Here is a 23,732-nt window from a genome sequence, read left to right as displayed (position 1 = left end):
CACGATTGATGACCAAGTTTCACGTAGCAATTAGTAATGTGACCTCACAGAGCAATTCAAGCGCACATGGGCGCACCATAACACAGCCGCTTAGTGGCATACCATTTGTAAACGAGTCGGGCAGCATATATTTGCTTACTTGACGGCTTACAAGTCACGCAATGCTTTACTCCGGCAGCAAAGCTTGTTCAGTAGTTCATGGCAAAAAGTAGTCTACGTAGTTGGGCAAAAGATGCAACTACAAGTTTCCAGCGACGACACCAATTTTTTTCCACCTCACTATGGCTGACCACCTCGCCGGGAACGTCCACGTCCGCGCCCGGTTTCTCGAGAACGACCCCTGGAAGAGGAAGGCTGTGGAGTGCTCGTCCGTACAAGTCTGTTTTGTCTGTTTGTTCTGTTTTGTATTGCCCTCTCCGTCAAGTTGATTGTTCTTCCCACACTCTCTGCTGCGGTACCGGGATTCTGTTGTTCAGAAGATGCGCCAGCAATGGCTGGGTTTGAAGGGGAAGGTTCACGTACAGGGGATGCATCTGTGGTTCTGCTTGGTGATGCATCCGCTCCGCCTGACTGTGCTAGAGGGCTTTGGTCTGGCTCCACCTCAGCAAGTTCAGCAGTACCGTCACCTTCTACAATCTCCTCTGACATGTCTGCGTCGCTCTTTGCTGCTGCCCCACTTGGAGATGCTGCCCTGAAAGCATCACCTGCTTGCTCACCAATATCCAGGGGACTGCTATCTGATTGTTGTTCAGGTTCATCCGGCAACTCCCCCTCCTCCTTCTCATCCTCAGCATCGGTGGCTGTAGTAATCTGGCCCTCTTCCTTCGCATCCTCGAGTTTCTGGTCTTCATCAAACGATTCCACTACTGCCTCTGACTTAAGCGGCACATCTTCCACAGCAGTTGCATCACTGTCCATATTAACTTCAGCATCCTGGCCTTCGATGTCCATTAATGCACCTCTATATTCTTCCATGTCATCATTGTTACCCGCTTCGTCATCCTTGATGTCCTCAACCTCTTCAACTGGCATGGAAGCCTGATCCGTGTTCATCTCTTCTCCAGGCTGTTGTTGCACATCTTGGTTGTCTATCGAGATAACCACAGGAGCCTCAGTCGTTACATCTTCAGGGGCCGATTGATCAGTTTTTAACTCACTGGAACTCTGAACAGAATCCTCTTTAGGTTTCTTTGATGGAGGATTGGCATCATTAGCCTCTCCATGTGATGCATCATCTCTCATCTGCGATGATGGCACGAGACGTTTGCGACCAGAAGGCAATACAGACACACTGCCAGAAGTTTCACGCTCCAGTGATGGGCCACCTTTTTCCTGAACTACTGTGGAACCTCGTTCTGTCGATGTGCCACCTTTCTCCTGTACTGCAGAAACATCGACAACTGGTGTAGCCGCATCAGCCTGGGGCTCTTCAATTCGTTCAAGACTAGGCCGAACGAGCACCCTTCTTGATCTGCGTTGTTCAGTACTTGGCTTGGGCAAAGAAGAAACTGCTTTCTCCTCCATCACTTTAACTTGAGCAGGCCTTGGCGGAGTAGCTACCTGCCGCCCTGAGGAAAAAGAAGATGGATTATTAACTCCCATACTTTAAGGATGTGTAACAAAGTAGAAACAACCCCATTGTCAACTACGATTAAGTTGCAACCCTATGCCACCAAGTAACATGCCTGGTAAGTTCAGTATAATATTGCATTTCAAAACAATGTCTAATACTAACTTTTGCGATAAATAACCATTAATTTCAGGCTATTTATCAAATGCATGCGCCTAATCGATTCTATGATCTTGCCACATTTATTTCAACTACTTAATATCCCATCCTCGGAAGAATAGAAAGAATGAAGAGGGGAGCACCTGTCGCAGCTGCATCGACAGTGGGAGTTTCAATAGGTGGTGTCTGGCTAGTTGAACCATCTTGGAACAGGCTAGGAGACTCCTCCATTTTTTTAGCCGCAAGGAAATATGAACGGAACTGCTCCTCTACTGCTGATCCAGACGGGATTTGAGATGATTGTCCAGAATAATGCTGCAGAAAATGCATATCGACTTTCAATTATGATCATAGAAGATAATTAAGGATAAATGTGTTAGGTCCCTAAAATGAGCAGAGCTCCGTACTTAAAGTATATATACTGTGAATTCCATACCCAACAGGAAAATAAATGGATATTTAAGATAAACCATACCTCAATCACCTCCTTCACAGCCTGCCGGTGCTTCTCAATCGATTCCTCTATTTGCTTCTTCTCCTGTAAACGATATTTGAAAAAATCAATTGGATGACAGTTAAAAAAACACCCTTTTGGTAAGAACTTACGAAGGCAAAACATATCAAGCCTTAAAAAAATGTCCACTGATTTATAAACATTGAAGATTCTTTAGACTTTTCTTAATATATGCCTTTATATTTTAGATAAAAATTAAAAGCATAAAAAAATAGTTATAACAATGCTACATTACATGACTGGCTGACGTTTGTTTATCATGTGTAAACTGACAATGTGCCAAAGCACTACGAATGGGAAAATCCATCGAGAATGAGCACGAGGAAGATATGTACCTTTGATAGATTTTGAACAGCGACGTAGAAAACGTTCTCAGCCTTTCTGCGGTTTGCCTTTTCTTTCTTGAGATCATCTCTCTCCTTCTCCAAGATTTTTTCCAGTGTCTGTTAATACATTCGAGTTAGAAGCAGGAAGAAATGTTTTAATGCCATTTAAGCTCAACATGCTAACCTGTATCCTGATGTCTTTCTCTTTTACGGCCTGAACATTTGATGTTTCCATCGGCATTTTCTGACCTGCTCATCAGATTTAGAACTAGAAAAATTGCAGATATCAATTGACATGAAAGAGAAAGAACGTCAAATTACTTGATTTAAGATCTTCAATCTGCTTCAAAAGGCTTTTATTTTCTTTTATAAGATCTGCCTTCTCTCGCATTAACACTTCAACCTTTTTCTGCATCATTAAATAGGGTCACATAATATCACATGAAAATGGCACTGAACTCTTGACCTTGCAACAGAAAAAAAGGAGATCCTAACCTTGTAGGTGAAGGTAATCTTCTTCTGTCTATCAATTTCAGATTTCAGGCTAGCCTATGGAACAGAATGGTATATTAATACAGCTGAGAATATGAAGTCATAATATTGGTATCACAAGGATTAATAAATTCAAACCTCAACATCATTCAGCTTCTTTTCCCTAGCTCCCAATTCAGACTGACAGCCAGCAAGCTTCTCATCTAAATTTCTTATGGCAACGTCCCTCTCGGAAAGAAGATTCTTTGCACGCTCAAGCTCAACTGAATTCTCTCTCAAGGTTGACTGTTAGGCACAAGAAATAAACAATAGAAGTCAGTTGACACTACACTTAGATAGCATGTCAATCAATAGAAGTCTCCTTGACACTACACTTAGATGGCATGGCTCTGGATTACATGGCTAAGGTGTGTACTCATACTCTAGAAAGAAGACACTGCACATGGATGGCAAAACACTTATATCCACAAGAAAATAAAAGATATTTAAAATTTATGCCAGTAGTCCAAAAGAGTATCATTACTACTTTCTGAACTGAAATGGGGTTTTGCACATATGATACAACACTACCAATCGCGTGCAGCTTAAGGAAAAAAGGGCGGGCTGCTATGCTCTCCCAAAATAGAAAAATAGTATCATTTCAAGTACTTGTGAAGGAAATGTCAAGGGAGACATATGTTTTTTAAAAGAAAGTTTTAAAAGTGATATCTCAGAATTATGGCACTACAGAGAAAATAAAACCACTGACTTTGATATTTTGAAGTTCACCCTTCATGGTCTCATATGTGTTCAAATCGACACCTCTACTGTTTTCAACCAACTGCAGAAGACAGTAAAAGTTCAGAACATAACTGCAACTTCAGAAGAGTCGAACTATAAATATCTGATATACTGGTGTCAATAATGTTAGGGCATGAAGAAAACATTAACTTAGACCATCTGAATGAAGAAATACAATACAGCACAAATTGAGCACCTCATCACTGTTTCCCTTTCTTCCAATACCTATCCTTTTCTGTGCCACACAGCAAGCCACTAAATCAATCAACTCCCACCGCTTATAACACCACCTATGACAGCAAAATTGAAAGCACACATTTTTCACTGCTGAATACGCTCCCATTATTCCCTTGGTAAGACTGCCCCCATAACTTCCCATAATACACAGTTTAATGTTGCCTGCAGAAAACTGATGCCCAGCATTGAAGGGATTTGCTGCCTCAAGTCCAAGAACAAGTGCCTGTTTGGTTGCCTGTCCCAGGGGACCAGGGAGCTAGGGGTGCAAAGCAGCATCCCGCCAAGACCCACCAACAACTGAAGCTAGAACAAATTGAACTAGCACATTCCGATCCAGCTAGAACTAACTTTTTCTCTTTTCTATACGAAGCGGGACGGGTTCAGGCGCCGCTCTGCACCCCTACAGGGAGCATCCCAAGAGTTCAATTTGGGAGGCCTGGGGCTGGGATGGCTCAATGGTACAAATTTGTTGTTTAGTTGAGCACTGATCTTTGCCAAAGATAAGAAAATAACCTCACTGTGTTGCCACCATGAAGCTCAACATGCTCCCTGCAGTCAGATCCAACCCCATGCACTGCCCAAGTGGGCATCAAGGCTGCGCCGTCATGCTCAGCCAACTGTCTGTTGTATTATTTGTTGTTTGGATATAGTTTTTCATTTAGTTTGATTGCCAGATTTTAAGGGAGGTTGAATTAGGGTGACATGACTGACTGGACTATCATCACCAAGTCCACTACTTGGTATCCATTCACTTGGACGGATGAAATTTATTATATCATGACAGTAAGCATGCACATTCACTTGGACGGATATATTCAGAATGATTCGAGAAACAATATACTGGTACTTAATACAAAAAAATTATATCTGAGGATGTGTCAGACTATACAATGGTAGCAAAATGACCAATAACATACCTCAGAAATCCTTTGGTTGAGATTTGCTATTTCAGTCTTCTTCATGTCTAGATCTTTTGTACACACTTCAGCATATACCTGTTTCTCCAGTAGAATTTTATTCAATCTTTCAGCCTCTATTTTAGCTTTGTTACCTTCCTCACGGAATTTCTGTAGAGAGAAAATCAAGAAACGAATGACTATAGCACATACAGCTATTGGCCATACCAAAACAAAATAGACAATACACCATCATTTAGCTGACCTGGCATTCTTCAAAATTGTGCCGGTTCTCCTCTCTAAGCTGTATGTTGCTTTCACGAAGCAAATTAATTTCTCTCACCTGAGCAAAATCCATTTCAAAAACAAAAGGGAAAATGAGATACATATATAAGGCACCAAGAGGAAATGTACAAATGTGTTGAAAATTCACAAGGTAGAATGGCACCTGGAGTTGCAGCGACTTGAATTCTTCATCCTTGAACATTGATGATCTTGCACTATCAGCTTGACTGCGGAGCAAGTCCTGTGCCTCCTTGCTGGACTTCAATGCACTTTCCAGCTATACAAGCAACAGAATGAAGTGCATCTGATTAGAAATAATAATGACCTTATATACTTCAGCTTTAAGGGCAGAAGGGATTTGCCAGGCTTCATCCACATCACACATAATTTGCCAATCATATAGCAGAAATCAAGTATAGAAGGGACAGCTCTCTCTCAAAATAGACAAACAAATGCCATCACATAAAATAGACAATCATATAGCTGAAATCATGTTTAAATATTGGTCCCCACTTCACACAAACAAACTGATTAAACCATGCCACTTAGTACAAAAAAATGTATATGTACAGTGAAAGAACAGGAGCACATGCAATCGGTAGTCATATAGCTGAAATCATGTTTAATATTGGTTCACACTTCACACAAACAAACTGATTAAACCATGCAACTTAGCTTGCACAGAAAACGTATATGCACAGTGAAAGAACAGGACCACATGCAATGATCGTGCATCCCGCGGTGCAGTACTCATAGTTGGCAAGTATTTTAAACAAGTAACAGCGAGCAAGAGGGGCAAACTTAACATACCTCTATCTGAAGCCGTGATTTCTCCTGCTTAAGCAACGATATTTCTGTTTCCGCCTGAAATAGTTAACTGAATAAATACCACCGACAAGAAATAACATAATGTAGTAATATTCCGCACTCACTATTTCCTTTGATCTGCGCAAGTAGCTGACAACGCCATGCAAATCATCCTCTCCATGTGAGTCGGTTCGTTGCGATGAAAGTCCAGCAATACCCCGTTCTTGCTCAGCTAATCGAATGTGCAAAGCTTCTAATCGGTTGTGTAGAATCTTATTCTGCACGTGAAATAAAATGTTACCCAAGATAGTCATAATGAATAACAAGCAGATAACTAAACCATATGGTCATGAAACTGATCAACACTGAAATGGGCAACCAAGGAACTGCCAGAAACACACTGTTCCAAGAATTACCAGAACCAATCAGATATATTTTTATTTTGAGAACCCAATATCTAGACTTAAGATAAGCAGCAGGATTTTAACAAAAATAAGCATTACTAAAGAAAAACTTCTTACATAGTACAAGACTAATCATATAGTAACAATGGCAAGCTAAAAAACCTGATCATTTAGCTCGCTATACTTCCGAAGGGCCTCATCCTTTTCTTTCACCAACTCTATCTTTTCTTGCTCACCAGACGTTCTTAAAGCATCCTGAAAATATTACATGTTATTTTTTTACAAAACTAGCTAAGATGGTGCAACTAAGCAAATCACTGTTTTTATGCATCTAACTCAGCTTAATCTACAAATGCAACAGAATTTTTCCCAAGAAGAAACCGTGCAACCAAATTCATACTATGATGTAGAGATTGTAAACATAGATAAAGGGAACAGAATCGATATTTATTCACAATTGCATAAGTTAAGTTAAACAGCTAAACATATATGAAATCAAAACATGCCCCCACTAACCAAGAAAATGAGCAATATTGCTCGATCAGGTAGACCTGGAGTACAGAATTTTAGAAGTATCTGCCAGGTAGGACAATTTTAACAAAACCAGAGCAGCAAGGGCTTAGAAGTTATTCTTCAGGATTTTTAGGAGAAATGTAGTCTACGAGCACAGCGGTAATACTCCCTCCGTCCCAAAATAAGTGTCTCAACTTTGTACTAGCGTTAGTGTAAAGCTGTACGAAAGTTAAAACACTTACTTTGGGACAGAGGGAGTATTTTTCAAACAAAATCTGCAGAGTAGGGCAATAATCTGAAGAATAGCACCTGCTGTCAAGATATGTAGCTCACTAATATCACCAGCAACTGAAGAATTAATCAAGAATTAAGCACACTAACTACTTAAACTTGAATGGAGTGCTTCAACATAGCAGCAAGGTCTTTCAAATGAACCAGCTAGATACGGAAATAAGGATTAGAAGCCTCAACCAAATTCCTCCTAAAAGAACAATTACCTACTACCAAAAGAATAGATCAATGTTTAAGTCAATCTTGAGAAACTCTTAAGTCCATCTGTTTCACCACAAATTGCCACTTGTGACAAAAGAGTGCTTGGCAAGCCAGATTCCTATGGCAACCCCATACTCCTCTCAAGGAAAAAGGTAACAGCATTACAGGTATACGTTATGGGCTTTTGGCTAAAACACATGTATAAATAGTACAATCGAGGCTACAAAAGTGGGTGATGCCACAACTTATACTTGGCCACAAGCTAAACTTTAACCCAAAAAGGTAAAATTCACCAAAAGCCAAAAGGCACAAACTAATCAACCGTTTTGGCCTAACAAAGCATGAATAGTACGTACTCTAGCCTGACAAAATATGAATAGTATGTACTCCACAAAGCCAAAGCCCGAAACAAAATAACAGAGTCCAAAGAATTTTGAGTGTCAAAGTTTACATTTTCAGCCTTGTGTGCATCTGCTGTTTGACGAAGCATTGCCATTTCTTGCTGCAATGAAGACAGTTGCTTAGAAGTATTTGTCAGCTCCTGTATTGTTTCAGATTGCAGGATAACCTACAAGGAAGACATAATAAATATATGTGATACCAGCAGCAAAAATTTAATTCAGGTTCGTCGTAGGCATTAAAGAAAAGGTATGAAAGGTGAATCAATCCTGCAAACATAGTTTATTTCTGCAAACTTAATTTTGTTCTATACTTACCATAGGTTCAATTCTGGTAGCAGGTAAGTGAGCAATTATATGGTTTAGATTAACTATTGCCATTAATGTGAAGGTAAGGATCTTAATACACAATACTCGATGAAATCATGGTAAAACAGTCTGAAACTTAGGTAAAAAATGAGAAAAGACCTACAAACAACATGCATAGTTGTTATATGACACCAGATTGCTGCTAATAATGTTAAGGCATGTGAAGGTTAGAATCTTACACAATACTCACTGAAATCATGGTTAAAACTGTTTGAAACTTAGATAACCAACATGCAAACAGATTTACAAACATCATGCATAGTTGTTTTATGACACCAAATCAACAAATGTCACCACATTTTAGTCAGTTGGAGAGACGCATAGAACTTTTTGGAGTTTATTATAACAACATTAATTAATCCAAATAACAATAACACCAAAACCTAAAGGAGTACCCACATGATACAATGATTGTTGCTTAATGAACAGTAGAGAAGTCTCCATTGAGAAAATGGTTTAGACCAAGAACGATAAGGGGCCAAGAGGCTCCAGCCATAATAACTGCCCTTCATGGCACACGCAACAACACAAAATGACACTTGGTATTCTAAGTATACTCATGGACAAACATTCATTTAGATTCTCAAATTAAGCTTACTAAGAAATGAAAACAGGAAAATAGGGTAATACCTGCCGCTCGTAGTTGTCTTGCGCGCTACGCCAACGCTTACACTGCTCATCAAGAGCACTCTTTGAGGAAGCCAATTCAACTTCTAAGTTCTCAATCCGCGATCTGTCAGAGAATTAAAACATTGGATCAACCAAATCTGCAAAAAAAGAACACTGCATCCATGCCTATTTATTGAGAGTCCAACTGCTTACACTTTCTGGGAAACTTCATTCCTCAGGATCGTAATGTCATTCATAAGAGTAGTGATATCCTTCTCTTTAACTTCAATTGTACTGGCAGCTTCTTCACACCTCATCACATAGCTTTTCTCAAATTCAGACAACTTACTTCTCAACTTAGCGATCTCATCTTCCAGGCTTCTTTTGGCCATTTCGGACTACCAAAAGTAGAAGAATTTTAAACACACGTCCAATAAAGTACGTGAGACTTCAATAGAAAGAAAAAAAAAAGACAGATATTTAATACCTCAGTTTTGTAATCCTGGTATGCCGATTCCATTTGCTTCAATGCAACTTCATTTGAGTTTGCAATTTCTTTGTACTGTACAGGAACATAAGTATTAGCAAAATTATATTAGCAAAATAGGTCAGCGAACAAATGTATTTATAAGTAAGGTTAATTTCATAGGAAAGAAATATTAGCAAAATTGCAGGAGATGGTAGGAGAACCTGAAGCATATAGTTTTTATTTGCTTGTGCTTCCTCCTTGCATTTTTCCAACTCCTCTTTCAACCGGAAAAGCTCATCATTCACCTACAGGAATGAACATGAAAACACCAAACACGTGAATAATCCAAAAATGGCCCAGTAAAAGCTGCATGAAGGTGGTAGAACATAGACTATAGAGGGCATAAAATATTCCAGATGCCAAGATTCAGTGCTGAACTCAAAGAGATACCAGTGGCATGAATCCATTTTTGAAGAAAAACAAGCATATCACATTGACCCTTTACCATAGTATATAAACAATAGGTCAATAGCAGATGAAAGCTAACTCACCTCATTTACTGCTGAGTTATCATGACCACCGTCCCTAAATATGATCTATATCAAGATAAGAAAGCAGGATCAGATTTTTTTCTTGGAAAGAAAAAATAAATCAGGTGAAGAAGATAACATAAGTAAAAGTGTCCAGAATACTCCATGTTTTCTAAGTACACTTGATAAGACATGCAATAATATGTAGGAGAGTTCTTTAGCAGGCAGGCTGTTTTGTCGTAGTTCTCACAATGACCTTTTTGGGCATTCCACCATCAACAACATGCAACCTAAACTAAGGATAATGTTTGCTCATGTATAAAACAACTGTCATAAGAAGCTCAAACTTACAAGGGCAATGTGTCCATCAAAGCATCACATAACAACCACTACAGTGTTAGGGACAATTACAATTTGGTCACTATTACAGAATGGACTAATAGTCAAGTTGAGATGATTTACTAAAGACACATTCCAGAAACCAACAGAATTAGACGAACCACAACATATAATCAAATTTTGGCACTTTTAGTTTTTTTAGCAAGTCTTTTTAGGGGAGAGGCCGAACTGAAATACATTGGCAAAAACGGTTCTTCACAAAAATTTACAGGAACCTGGGCACCCACACAAACTAAATAGGAGACAGATCTAATCAACTAGTTCACTTGACAAGCCATCAGTTACTCCTTGGGAGACACTGGCTTTTAACCATTATAAATATATAGATGTGCAAACAACAGTCTACACTCTGTTTTCATTAGGCAGATATCAAATATGCACACACTAAACATTCCAACAACCCAAAGTAAACAGCTCATTAATTAGGCAGACCATCAAATATGCACACCAAACGTTGCAACAACCCAAAGTAAACAGCTCCTTATATACAACATTTTCTTATTGCCAGCATGCGATTTTGGGTGGATGGAAGTCTTTAAAATCACAGTTTTGGACTGGCTAGTATTTACCCTTTTTGATTTGAGTTTCGCCTCCAGATCTGAACACTTTGCCTACAAAACATACAAGTTAAAACAGTCGGGTAATGCGCTCAAAACCTTGGTAAACAATTTATTTGAACGAACCTCTGCAACAGCAGCCCTCGCCTCAGCATCACTAGAAGCTCTCCATGAGCTCTGTAACTCTTGTCTCATATCCTCTACCTGCTTCATGCAGCCCTCAAAGGCATTTTTCTTGTCAAGTGTCAGGACACGAACATGATCTCGTTGCTCTTGAACCTCCTTTTTTAGTTCAGCCCAGTCTCTCTACAAAACCGTTTAGATTTAAAATAACCACGTACATGTAGACTTGAATGAACAAAATCAAGCAATATATTCCTAGGCTCTGATATCTTGCAATCATAATGTTGACAAAACAAATCCAAGGTAGTTATGAAGCCTGAAGCAGAAGTGGCAATGCACCATAGCTGCTGAGATAAACTATTACCTCTAGTCGCTTGATGTACTCCTGTTGATTTCTCCTTTCCATGGACCTTGCATTCTAAATTATCCACAGGTTAACGAAGAGGCACACAAAATTCAAACGTTTTAATAGATCTTAAACACAACATACCTCTTGAACCTCGTCAGTAGTATGTATTGTGTCAATGGTGGCCTGCGATGCAACGTATCTCAGAAGAAGAAAAGGTGAAAGGAAATTTCAAGAAAATACACTAAAGATCCCTGATTACAAACAATATAAACTCACTTCAATGTTACAAAGAACATGGAACTTAATTAGATTTGCTGAGATTACAAATCAATACAGAAGCTAAAATTACTTGCTATTTCATGCAAAATAAACTATATACATTTATAACATAACACAACAGAAAATGCTAATGTCAAGTTGCCTGCCCATAGGCAGGTATAATAGAAAATTGCATCACTAACACAAGGATAAAGGATGGTTGTACAGAAAAACAGAACTTGCATGGTTATAACACAAGGACAAAGGATGGTGTACACACAAAAAATCTCATCTTTTCAGCAACACACAAAAAATCTCATCTTTTCAGCAACACCATCATATCAGCAGCTAAATGGTAAAATATGCAAAAAAAACATAAGAAAGAAGCCATGAGATAAAATTTTAAAGTAATGGACATTGAGAAAAAACCTGCAGACGGTGCACTCTCTCAGACAAACTGTTGACTTCATCCAAAGATCTTCTCTCTGACTTCACTAAAATCTCTTTTTCATGCTTTAAAATAGACACCTAAAAATTGGAAACTTGTGTCAGGGTTCAGCATTTTATAACTGTTCAAGGGATGCGATAAAATCCAACATACCTCCATTGACAGTTTCCTTGAGCTCTCCTCTAAAGCTTGCATAGAATCTGAACTTTCACGGAGTCTTTTTTCATAATCAACTACTAAATGCATCAACTCCGCATTTCTGAGCGAAACAGAATTAGCTTCCTTTCTCTGTATGTACGAATACTAGATTAGGATGAGTGTACACTTATCTTCTACTCCCTCTGTAAACTAATATAAGAGCGTTTAGACCACTACTTTAGTGATCTGAAGTTCTAAACGCTCTTATATTAGTTTACGGAGGGAGTACTAAGTAACTGGAAATTCAAGGTGACACACCAATGTGAGGAAAGAGTTATGAAGAAAGAACCTGGTGATCAATCTCTGCCATGAACCCATTAAGCCGGTCTCGAGCAAAACTAGCTTCCAGCACTGCCTTGTCACGCTCAGATCGCAAAGACATAAGCTCAGTCCTAAAAAAATGATAGCCAGTATTGGTCAGATATTCAATTTCAAGTAAAGCCAGAAAGAGCATCACATAAAGAGCCTGTATAAGTAGCCATCTACAACTGTAGTAAAAAGTTGTGAGAAATGGAATCATGTGTCTGCAAATCTGCAGACCCAACTTCAACACAGTTGGCAAGTAAATATCATGACAAGCAGATTTCGCATAGTTTTTTCGTAACAATGTTTGGCCATTTAAATATGTTTTTGTCTAGAAAAATACAAAGGTAAGTTATGAATCACAAGTAAATCAGAATGCCCCAAGAAAGATGTCGAAAGAGCTTATTATGATGTTATGTTGCTTCCTAACCATCAATCTTGTTGTCAATTGAGAGAAAAGACAAAAATACTAGATGTTACCTACATCTAACATTTTTCTACAGCAAACAAGGTAAGAAAGCAGAGGGGATAACCTCAACTTGGTCAACTCTTCATCGAGTTTTCTGGCCCGCTCAGAGACTTGTTCATGTGTTTTCTTCGAGATCTCCTGGTCAAAATCAAATGGAGTTCACAGTGAGAACAATCATTAGAACTGCATGGTAGTACATATGATTGGTCACTTGTTGAGAAGATCACCTGTGATCCTTCAAACAGCACCATCAGGTCCTTTCTGCCATCATCTAGAAAATAAAAAACAAAACCATGACTTCTAGTTAATACTACGTTACTATAGCAGTAAGATATACTAACTGCGTACACCACTTCCATCACCACAGCATGCCAGTCTAAACTGAAATCAACATACGGTTAACAGATCGAACCTTGCAGATTACTGGATATGTTTTCGATACTGGAACGAGTCTTCTGCTGTTCTTCACACAATTTCCTGTACATCGCAACCTAAAAAAGTCAACTATATTAGGGCTGATGTCACATGCAGCTTGTGGATGACATTTTGAAGAACAGGGGGTTCAACGTCAAAAGATATTCCGGGTCTTGACAAGATATGTAAGACGCACAGATCTATGAAGAGATTCAATCATTATTGCTTGTTCTTCAGATTTCTTCATAACTTTTTCAACTCTTGATGCAGCGTCAACTGTGATTCTCTTCAGCTCGATTTGGAAGCTCTCCTAAAAAGGAAAAAAGGGAAGATGCTTGACATTTGCCCATGGAAATAACAGAATGGCCTGGTACTCACAAATGGAATATAAATATAAATTCAGATATACGGAGCGAAGTTAAACATCATGCATACCCTGAGTTCCACGCCCTTATTTTCAAGATTGGTAGAGAGCATGTGAACTTTATTTCGAAGTTGAACATTTTGCTGAACGAGACCATTAATATCATTAAATGTCATCTGCCCCAGATTATCAGATGGTTACATTACAGATAGAATAAGCGTGTGAAATGATGGTAAAATATAGTATTTGTAAGGATCAAAATGAGGCTTACATGTGCATGGTTATTGTTTTCAGCATTAGACATGCCATTGCTTATGCTGGTAGAAGCAGCACCATGACCTACAATGGGAACACTAGAACCACAACGAAGCTGTACGTCTTGACATTCCTTTAAAAGAACAGCGACCTACAAATAATCAGAAGGTACAACATACAATTAACGAATCAAGTCTTCAAATATATAAATGATGTATCATCGATGCAATATACTATCTCCGTCCCAAAACATGAGTAGTTTGACCGTCTGAATTCATACTTTGACCAACAATTAGTCCAATAGTATGTAGTTAAGTTACACTAAATAGACGCCATTAGATTCATATCCAAATGCACTTCCGTATGATTATGGTTGCCTGAGCATTGACTAAATAGTGTATGAGAGATATGTAAAGCATGAATTGAGACAATCAAAATACGTCTTATATTTTGGAATGGATGGACTTTATTTATATATATCTATATATATATATATATATATATATATATATATATTGTACAACATACTCAATGATAAAGTAGTATATATACTACCACGTCGTAGGCTCGTAGCATATCAGACGTGTGTGTAAGTACACCCAGTAGTAACATGCAATTTCCCCATATAAACTGCAGTTGTTTCACAATAGACAAGTTTGGATAACATCCACACTTTAAGTGGTAGGACGGCCATAACTAGGGCAATGCTTCGAAACAAAAATGTTCCACCAAAAATGTGGCAACAGTTAGTCAAACCAAAAATGTGCTAACTTAAACACTTGAGACATGTCTGCCTAATTTTCGGCATAACCACCAGGTGTGGCAACAACCCAAACATCCCTAAGGTAGTACTCCCTCCGTTCCTAAATACTTGTCTTTCTAGAGATTTCAACAAGTACTACATACGGAGCACAATGAGTGAATCTACACTCTAAAATATGTCTATATACATCCGTATGTGGTAGTCCGTTTGAAATCTCTAAAAAGACAAATATTTAGGAACGGAGGGAGTATTTGATAGATTTGGAGTATCAAACCATGCTTGTTCCTTTTAGACGAACATTCTGCTACTGTATCTAACGGAAGCGAGTTCGATCCAATTCCATATAGTATTTCTTTTCGGTCAGGAGATACTCCAGAGTGGGGGTACTACACAGAAAATTCACTGTTAAGCACCTTCTCAGTGATAACTTATGGAACTATTCATGTGTCATTTGATTAGATTTGAATGGATCAGATTTAGAACAACTGGAGGACGAATGGACATTTCATGAGAGCCTCATAAATAGAGATATCAGTTATCAGGACTGCCAGCACTTCAAGATTCTCTAAATCTTACCCACCAACAATGCACCCAATAATTAATGGGAGTTGACAATGAGATGATAGCACTAATAATTGAGGTTAGCGCTAGAGATTTCACATGTACATATTTTAATACAGTTTCGCAATTCCAGTGAATGGAAGGAATATAACTAAAGGAATGTAGGGCTATGACTCACTTGTTTTTGCAGGTCATCTATTTCCTTGTTAGCAATAAAATGATCGCGTTCCCACCTTTTCAACTCCGACTGGAAGACACAATAATGTTAAAACCTCATTATAAGAAACTTAACAAGTTATAATGCATGCATACCTTTAGATTCCTTATGGTATTCTCAAAATTATCATGCTCCAACAATGCCTGCTGCAATTTGTGATCCATTAGAGCATAAGCTTCAACCATCCTCTCATGCTCGGCTGACGTGAGAAAAAGGTCAAGCTTTAAATAGTGTGTCCAAATGGTTGAGCTTGTATAACAAAACAAACATCATTGCAATGCTATCATATCATAAATGGTACTTATACTAAAAATTTACCTCGCTCATCTAAGATGAGTTCAGCCTTCTCCTCAATTTCATGTAAGACCTGTTATACAGAAGATAATTCAGTCTCTAATAGTAGGCAGAATAAAGGAAAAGGATGCAGTACAAAAGAAGTAGATTAATAAAGGCTAATGGTTGCTTCCTCCCTGAACAGGAATGATGATGCATTACAAGTACGAGTACGTGATTATTGAATATTAACTACATGCGGTGTGTGTGTTATGCACTTCGCAGATAAACTTCCTGCTATCCACTACTAATCCTAAAATAAGAAGTGTGAAGGAAAAGAGAAATGTTAGACGAGGCAACATTGAGAAACTTCTTGTATTTGTCCATTTCTTACTTGATAGATGCTGTTTCAGAATGTATGCAGTAGAAATTTTAAAACATTGACCACTACATACAAATATAATATACCTTTTTTACAGCACCATTGTTTCATATTGACCGATAACATAAATAAGAAAATAGTTTCTTTACAGCACAATTGCTTCAAATTACCACCCTTTCTAGAAACCATATGTAGAAAAAACTAGCAAAAACAAAAGAAAGTAAACATAAAACGTCCAGGTTTGGTTATGCTTCTCAAACATATACAGTTATCCTACTGGTTTTAGTTATGCTTCTCAAACATAACAGTTATCCAACTGGTTTTGAAACAAAGATGTGCTCCCTCCGTAAAGAAATATAAGAGCGTTTATATCACTAAAGTAGTGATCTAGAGGCTCTTATATTTCTTTACAGAGGGAGTAATTGCATATAGACGAAGTGTCAGTCAACACAGTTTAGTCAAATCATGTGGAACTATGTACGAGCTTAAATTCGGTCAAAGATATTGACAAGCACAATAATGTACCCTTTCCAGAACCGCTTCAGCATGTCTCCTCCCAAACCTCTCATGGCGTAAAGCATCAGTGGCTTCTTGATATTTCTCATATATCTTAGCAAGCTGATCATGTAAAACAGGTTATCAAGCAACATTTGATTTGAGATATGAAGAGCGTGCAATGTTGGACAAAATATAATGAGTACAAGACATCAAACATACACTCCAGCCATCACGAAGAAGAGAAGCAGCTAATGCAGTTCCAGAAACACCACTAGGTACTCTTGGAACTATCATTAGGTCATTCCGATTTACATCATCAGAAAGTGACCTGCAAAACAGAGAACAAAGCGGAATTCAGAAAATGTTCTCTCTTAGGACCGAGTTTTGATCTATAAACACAACATTTATTTTTTATTTTTTAAGATAATTTTATGTATGAACATTGGTAAAGATTAACATAGTAGGATGGTTTACACTGGATGTGACACACAGCAGATACCATATTTAGAAAGATCTAGCTCAAATACTACGAAAATCCACTTAACAGAATGCACATTAATGATGGCACCTACATGCTCTAGTAAAACAAATTTAACAGAAAAGAGAAGGCTGAGATTTCCATTTACATGCAAGCATGAGTGCAGAATAGAAGAAAATACACTCTTGGTGCCTACACAGTGATAGATCCTACTTCAGAGATCTTACTAGACTAGAGGGTCAGTGAGTTTTAGAAACCATACATTTCTTTCATGGGTGTATCACTTAAATCAGTGGGTTCTGCTGCAATGTTGGTGAATGGTACAAGGCTCATTTCACCAGACTTTCTTGAATTTTCCAAATCAAGTTCACACTTCTGTATCTTCTGCTTTAAGTTGGCAACTTCCTGCAGGGAAAAAAGAAAACAGAATAAGGTCCAAATCTCCACTACGATCCACTCACAGAATCCACTGAATTGGGTACAGAAAATAATCCCCAGATATACCATTTCAAGATCACTCTTGGCCAAGGTCTCCTTCCCAAGCTTTTCCTTGTAATCATCTTCAACTTGGGTCAAATGTGTCTGGTTTGCACAAAGAATGACAATTGAGCATAAGAGTTTCTATCCATAAAATGGGACAGAGAATTACATCCAAAGAAGATACACAAAGGCATCACCTCCAAAGCTTTAATAACACCTTCAAGTTCCCCAGCCTTCTTTGACCATTCGCTAGAACTTTCTTTGTGAAGTTCAGCAAGTTTCATGACCTTGTTTTTTAGGGTTCAAATCAAAAGCTACTATTAGAGATGAACAGCACTACTGTAAAAAACATCATCGCTTCATAACTGCAAATTGCCAACAGCAAGGGGCTAGACCATACACATACAAGGTAATGGGATCATTGCAACGTTTCTAACTGTAAAGAATGAGTCTTAATCAGGTAGAGAACTTCTATATCAAGTACAAGAATTTACAATCAAGCTGTGACACTAGTCATATCAAAACACTTAAGCAGGCATACCAAATAAATTTGGCTGTCTACTTGGCTAGACAGGCACGCCAAGGTGGGCAAGATAATAATGGGTATTAGATAAGCCAGCCATGAGTTGAACTTGTTTCTCAAAAGAAATGCACAACTTTCATTGGTCAAACTTCAAATCCAAGGGCGACGACTGACTCTCATGCAAACCAAATATGTATGACGGCATAACAGATACTCCTCTGTAAACTTTTATAAGACGTTTTAGGTCACTACTTTAGGGAGTAACAGACAATCTAGCATTAACAAACACACAGCCCATGCCCCTGATATGCAATTCACAGCCAGAGGTTGGCCAATTCTTTGCCAAGAAAGATAACTCTAGCATCCCGTCTGGCTACGCTACGTGTACGATCGAGCTCCATCACCATGCTCAATGCATGGTGGGACTGCAAGCAGAGGGACTCCTGCGTATTTCGTGAGGAGACCCAGCGGTGCCAGGCCAGATGGGCACAATGAGCTATGAAACTCCCGATTAGGTCAAGGCCGGGGCTAAGAAACTGCAAATGTTTCTGCTCACTGACTTAGCTTAGTAATTTGTTCAGGCAAATATGTTTCCCCTATATATCAATATAACAAGGTGCAATGCTTGTTGCTTTTTCTCAAGAAGAAGATAAACATACTTGGGGTTCAATTGGCTTAGACAATTTCTGTGAAGCTGAATTCCTTATACTAGAGCTAATGAACATAGATCTACAATGCCTTCTAAGACTAGTACTATGTGTCGTGTGCCAAAGCGAAATTACTATCAAAGAGCTCGACAATTTCCAAATCGTCAAAATATAAAGTGAGCAAAGCAAATTGGGAGAGTATCTAGGATACCTGATACTACTAAGAAGGCAATTGCCAATCTAGATACAAGTAATATGATGAGATAAACTTAATAGACAGCGGAGGTTGAGGGGGGGGGGGGGGGGGGGATACAGTTGAAAGCTCAGCGCCAAGGCGTTGCTCATTAGCAGCTGCAGCATCCTTTGCTGAGAGTAGCTCCTACAGTCAACAAAAGATGAAATAGTAAAGGTTAGCTGGTTTTTTAGGGAATAGCAAAAGGTAGATGAAAGATATAGCATAATCATCAGAACTTATACCTTTTCCATATAAGATACTCTTTGCTCAAGCTCAGAAATCCGTTCTTTACTTCGCCTCAAGGAACTTGTAGATTCAGAAATCTCTCTTTCAAGCTGATAACCAGAAATCAGGTTCATGTTTTCTTTCCTGTATCTGTCACATCAAGTATTAAATAAGAAGAAAGTAACCTCTGCAATCTTTGCTGACATCCGAGACTCCTCATCCATGTTTGCCTTTCTTAGATCAGATAGATTCTTTACTTTTGCTTTCAGTTCCTCATCAAGCCAGAGATTATGCTTTTCAAGAAGCTCCTTCTCCTAATAAGGGAAGTAATAAAAATAAATAAGAAACACCAATTGGTCCATGAAAAACAATTGCTCAGGAACTTCCTTGAATCTTAGTATAACAATGAGTAACCAAAGAGCAGATGAAGACGATGCGGTGTACAAGAGATTTATAGAGAACTGAAATAAGGCTTGGTAGAACATTATACTAAAACTTGCTTCGAAAGTTCAAAGCATTCCTAAGCCTTTTTATATGTATACCTGTTCAATGCGGTTACATGTCGCCTGGCAGTGAGTTAACTTAGCTTCAACCTCGTGTATCCTAGCCTCTTTACCAGCAGAAGAGTCAGCCTGATTTACCTGAAAAGACGATAAAAACGGTATGCCCACTTAATTTTATGCTATAAAACACAAAAGAGCAAAGGTCTTTCCACGACAAAGGAGCATGAAATCTCAATTGAGTTTAAAAAAGGCTTAGCTTGCTAGAGTGCATAGATAAAATAATGCTCATGATAGGCGCAAAAATAATATAACCCATATATCCATACCGCCAGCAAGAAAAAACGCAATAGATATTACATAGCATATCACATTTTTTAAATTTTCAAGATTGTCTGATGGAAAAACTACAGATAAGTTATTCAAGAAAGAGTGAGAGGTCTGACGATATGGCAGAATTCTTAAATAGCTCCACTTCAGTTAAACTGACAAGAGATCGAACATTCAGCTTTTCAAATGGGCAGATAGTTCATGCAATAATGCTATAAAAGAAAAGCAGATGTAGCTATGTTATATAGACGGTGGAAAACTAACGTTTTAAGTCTGTTCATGAAACAACATCAAATCTACATGTCATGATTTATTACAAATTACAATATATTTGAATGTAAGAATAGCTCTTCATGAAACAACATAATATCTACCAAGCTAACGTCAAATCTACATAGCATATAATGGCCGCCGTCTATGGAGGTACTGTATCAGCTCCACCGAGATAATATGTAGAAAACACAAACCTCTAAGATGTAAGAGAAGTTTTGTAAGATGTCACACATAAGTAATCAGGTGTGTCATAAAAACTTAACAAAGACGTGAAATAATGTATGGTAGAGACAGATATAGATGTATACCTACAAGCAAATCAAGTTAAGATCAAATATATTGCTCAGAATGCAAATTTGACTTTTGGACATGCATGCCTTCCAAAGGGATGGCCCCATGGGTAACTGATCGATAAAGTCATAACCAACTAACGAAAATGATTCATCCAGTAAGTCAGAAGTTATTCCAATAAATTTACTGGTGAAAACCAGCAAGAACGTCCGTAATATACAGTTGCTTGCGCATTTTTGCATGTACATTGCACCATATGGTGCTAAGCAAACCAAACCAAATCAAATCCTCTCTCTCCCTCTCTCTTGAGGTGCGCAAAAATCTGTTCTAAAGCAGGACAAGTTACAGAAACAAGCTGCACTAATTAGCATTTAGGCAGAAACAAACCTATAGTTAAACTCAATAACAAAATCCTCAAGCAGCAACCAGTAACCAGTAGTCGGTACTACCAATGTATGATGCTAAAAACTACATTGTCCCGCACACCACCATATCAGATTGCACCAAGCGGCAATTTGTTCAGGTGATCATGTACTCTCAACTCGCTCTACAACCAGTTTGATGACTGCTGCATATTACTAGTAGAAGTGTGAGGGCGTTAGGGTAGCTCACCATCTTATCATGGTAGCTCTGAATGACGCCATCCTTCTCCCGTATCTCTGCGTCCCTCTGCTCGATCAATTCAAGCGACTGGCACTTGGACTTGTGCAGCTCCGAGATTTCCACTTTGAGACGCTCGACCTCGCCATCCTTTGCAATCTGCGACATCAGCAACACAAGTGGTCAGTGCAGGAAGCTTAATAACCAAACAAAATGATCAGCCGCCCAAAAAATCTAGGGTTCGTACTGCTTGGATGCGGAGCTGGTGTATCTCGGCCTGGGAGGAGGCGAGGTCGGCGGCGCGGCGCTCGGAGGCGGCGGTGAGCTCGGCCGCCTCGGCCTGGTACCGATCGACCTCCGCGGAGAGGGTGGTGAAGCGCTGCTCGAGGAGGGCGCAGGTCTGCTCGGCCGCGATGGCCGCCGCGTCGGCCTCGGCGCGGATGGTGTCGACCTGGTTCCGGAGCTCGCGGATGGCGGCGTCGGCCCGCTCGGCGACCGCGGCCACGTCCCCGCCGAGGAGCCGGAGCTCCTCGTCGGACATGAAGAGCGGCATCGCCGCGGGCGGGGTGGAGCGAGCGGGAGCCCTAGCCGCGCCGAGATTTCGGGGTGGCCTCCAGAAGGTTCTAGGGTTTCCCCGCGGGGAGGGGGCGAAGGGTGGTGGCGGTGCCGCAAGCGGAGGGGGTGAGCCGAGTTGAACTGGAGAATGGAGACGGACGAGACGCCAAACGGCGGAAGCGGAGGCAGTATATCGGGAGGAGGACGTGCTGGGGAGCCCGGCCTGGTTACCGACCTCAGGCGCCGGGCCTGTATTTGCGACGTGGGCTGGAAACGAGATGGCGGCTGCCGGGCTCCGTGTAACTTTTTGTCTCTTTTTTTACTTTTTTTTGTCTTGTTTACTAATGTGAGCCATTTTTGGTAGACAGAGCCCAGCACTGTAGCAAACGGGTCTATTATAGCGAACTGATTCATTGTAGCAAACCGGCATACTATAGAAAACTATTTTTAGAAAAGTGAACACGTTTTGAAATCTCGAACATTTTTCAAATTTATGAATTCTTAATTTAAAACATATTTTAAAAATTGTGACTTTTTGGAAGAAAAAAAGGAAAGAAGAAAAGCAAAGAACAGAAACAGAACAAACCAAAACCAAAAAAACAGTAAAAACAGAAAATGGAAAATCGGTAAACATACCAGACTGGAACACTTCAGAAGTTCCTGAAAAACGGAACCACCATCTTATTTACAAAGCATTAAATGGGCCAACCCAGCTCGGTTCCTCTTGTGCAATTTGACGCAAAGGAGCATCACATAGGATTTACCACGCGTACACTCATTGACTTTGTTACGTGACTAGCGGACCAATTCATATCACTTGCCTTTCTGCTTTTTCCGGGAAACCTATTCCGTCTGGGTTGCCAAATAGCGCCCACGCGTGTACCACCCGCCCATTTGAAGCTTCTTTTTGTTTTTTCTTTATGTTTTCTTTAGGGTTATTTTATGTTTTTATTTTATTTTTCCTTTTTTTCTTATTCATTTTCTTATTTTAAAATTTGTGAAGCATTTTTTAATTATTTTTAAAAAGTTGAGTTTTCGAATGCATACACACTTCTTAAGAATTTTCATATACTTTCTGAACTTCTAATATTTTTTCAAATGCATGAAAACAATTGTTTGTGAATGTTTTTTTAATTTTCATGGCTATTCAACCATGAATATTTTTTGAATTCACATACATTTTTTTAATTCATGGATATTATTAAAAGTCATGAACATTTTTTGAATTCATGAATTTTATTTTCCAATTCACGAACATTTTTTGAATTTATGGATATTTTTTAGAACCATAATTTTAAAAAAATGTGTTCATTTCTTAAAATTCATGTATAATTCTTTTCATCCATGAATATTGTTTTAGTTTCTCTACTTTTTTTGAATTTGGGAACGATTATTAAAAAATATTATGATTTAAATCTATCAAAATTTCAGCCATGTTTTCCTTTAGCCTTGGTGTCAGGGAAAAACCAGGCCAGACAAACCATACAGTGAGCAAGGCGAATCGATGGGCCCAACCCATGGTGCCTCGTAGTGACGCAGAGTGGTGCATGCGCGACCACGTCCTACTCTACCACTTTTGCAGAGCCAGCGAGGATTACGTCAGGCTACCCGAGTTCCTCATAAATCGGTGGTATACCTTCACTACAATAGACACCTCCGATGACTCCGAGGTACTCATGAACTTCGACATGTCTGTGTCGATCCTCGTCGACATACAAACGCATTATAGGATCGCCGACAATAGCAAGAAGCCATTGCCCCTCCTACAAGGGTTTTCACACAAAAAAAACGAACATGCAATACCTTAATATGAAATGGGGGCGGCCTCTCTACCCAGAGCACATTGCATATGCGGCCAGAAACACTTACACAAGCTATAGCATGTGCATATGTATCTATGGCACGAGGGAGTGT

At 39.1% G+C, this 23,732-nt stretch overlaps 1 protein-coding gene across 2 annotated transcripts; it reads right to left on the bottom strand.

Moving 5' to 3' along the window:
* Positions 1-5: 5 nt before the first annotated feature.
* LOC123128400 (nuclear-pore anchor) lies at positions 6-21,986 on the bottom strand. 2 transcript variants are annotated; one of them, XM_044548386.1, is made up of 48 exons: positions 21,511-21,986; positions 21,276-21,422; positions 19,812-19,910; positions 19,455-19,583; positions 19,287-19,379; positions 19,123-19,188; positions 17,837-17,926; positions 17,664-17,741; positions 17,422-17,564; positions 16,901-17,009; positions 16,709-16,801; positions 15,847-15,895; positions 15,624-15,727; positions 15,490-15,558; positions 14,004-14,138; positions 13,804-13,908; positions 13,565-13,678; positions 13,367-13,445; positions 13,182-13,225; positions 13,019-13,092; positions 12,472-12,574; positions 12,138-12,272; positions 11,966-12,064; positions 11,420-11,461; positions 11,294-11,347; positions 10,933-11,112; positions 10,819-10,860; positions 9,872-9,916; positions 9,542-9,625; positions 9,339-9,413; positions 9,065-9,249; positions 8,873-8,975; positions 7,927-8,043; positions 6,633-6,725; positions 6,192-6,344; positions 6,070-6,123; positions 5,423-5,536; positions 5,240-5,317; positions 4,996-5,145; positions 3,810-3,881; positions 3,200-3,346; positions 3,065-3,118; positions 2,891-2,978; positions 2,754-2,818; positions 2,579-2,686; positions 2,205-2,267; positions 1,873-2,044; positions 6-1,568 (listed from the first exon to the last, which is right to left on the bottom strand). In XM_044548386.1, exons 1-48 carry the CDS (start codon positions 21,814-21,816, stop codon positions 280-282), a joined length of 6,090 nt encoding a protein of 2,029 aa, XP_044404321.1. In that variant the 5' UTR covers positions 21,817-21,986; the 3' UTR covers positions 6-279. The 2 variants fall into 2 exon arrangements, with proteins under 2 accessions (XP_044404321.1, XP_044404322.1); XM_044548387.1 differs by having other exon boundaries at positions 13,804-13,875.
* Between the last annotated feature and the right edge of the window lie 1,746 nt (positions 21,987-23,732).

This window comes from Triticum aestivum, chromosome 6A, assembly GCF_018294505.1.
Source record: "Triticum aestivum cultivar Chinese Spring chromosome 6A, IWGSC CS RefSeq v2.1, whole genome shotgun sequence".
NCBI classification, from domain to species: domain Eukaryota; kingdom Viridiplantae; phylum Streptophyta; class Magnoliopsida; order Poales; family Poaceae; genus Triticum; species Triticum aestivum.
This window is presented reverse-complemented; position numbering and strand designations above follow the sequence as displayed.

Bases quoted from the DNA above. Each gene is read 5' to 3' on its own strand.
- LOC123128400 (XM_044548386.1), bottom strand. From the start codon at position 21,816: ATGCCGCTCTTCATGTCCGACGAGGAGCTCCGGCTCCTCGGCGGGGAC. The intron at 13,093-13,181 runs GTGATCTTCTCA...GATTTTGACCAG, and splicing joins TGCTGTTTGAAGGATCACAG to GAGATCTCGAAGAAAACACA. The intron at 9,250-9,338 runs GTATTAAATATC...TACTTTTGGTAG, and splicing joins ACCAGGATTACAAAACTGAG to TCCGAAATGGCCAAAAGAAG.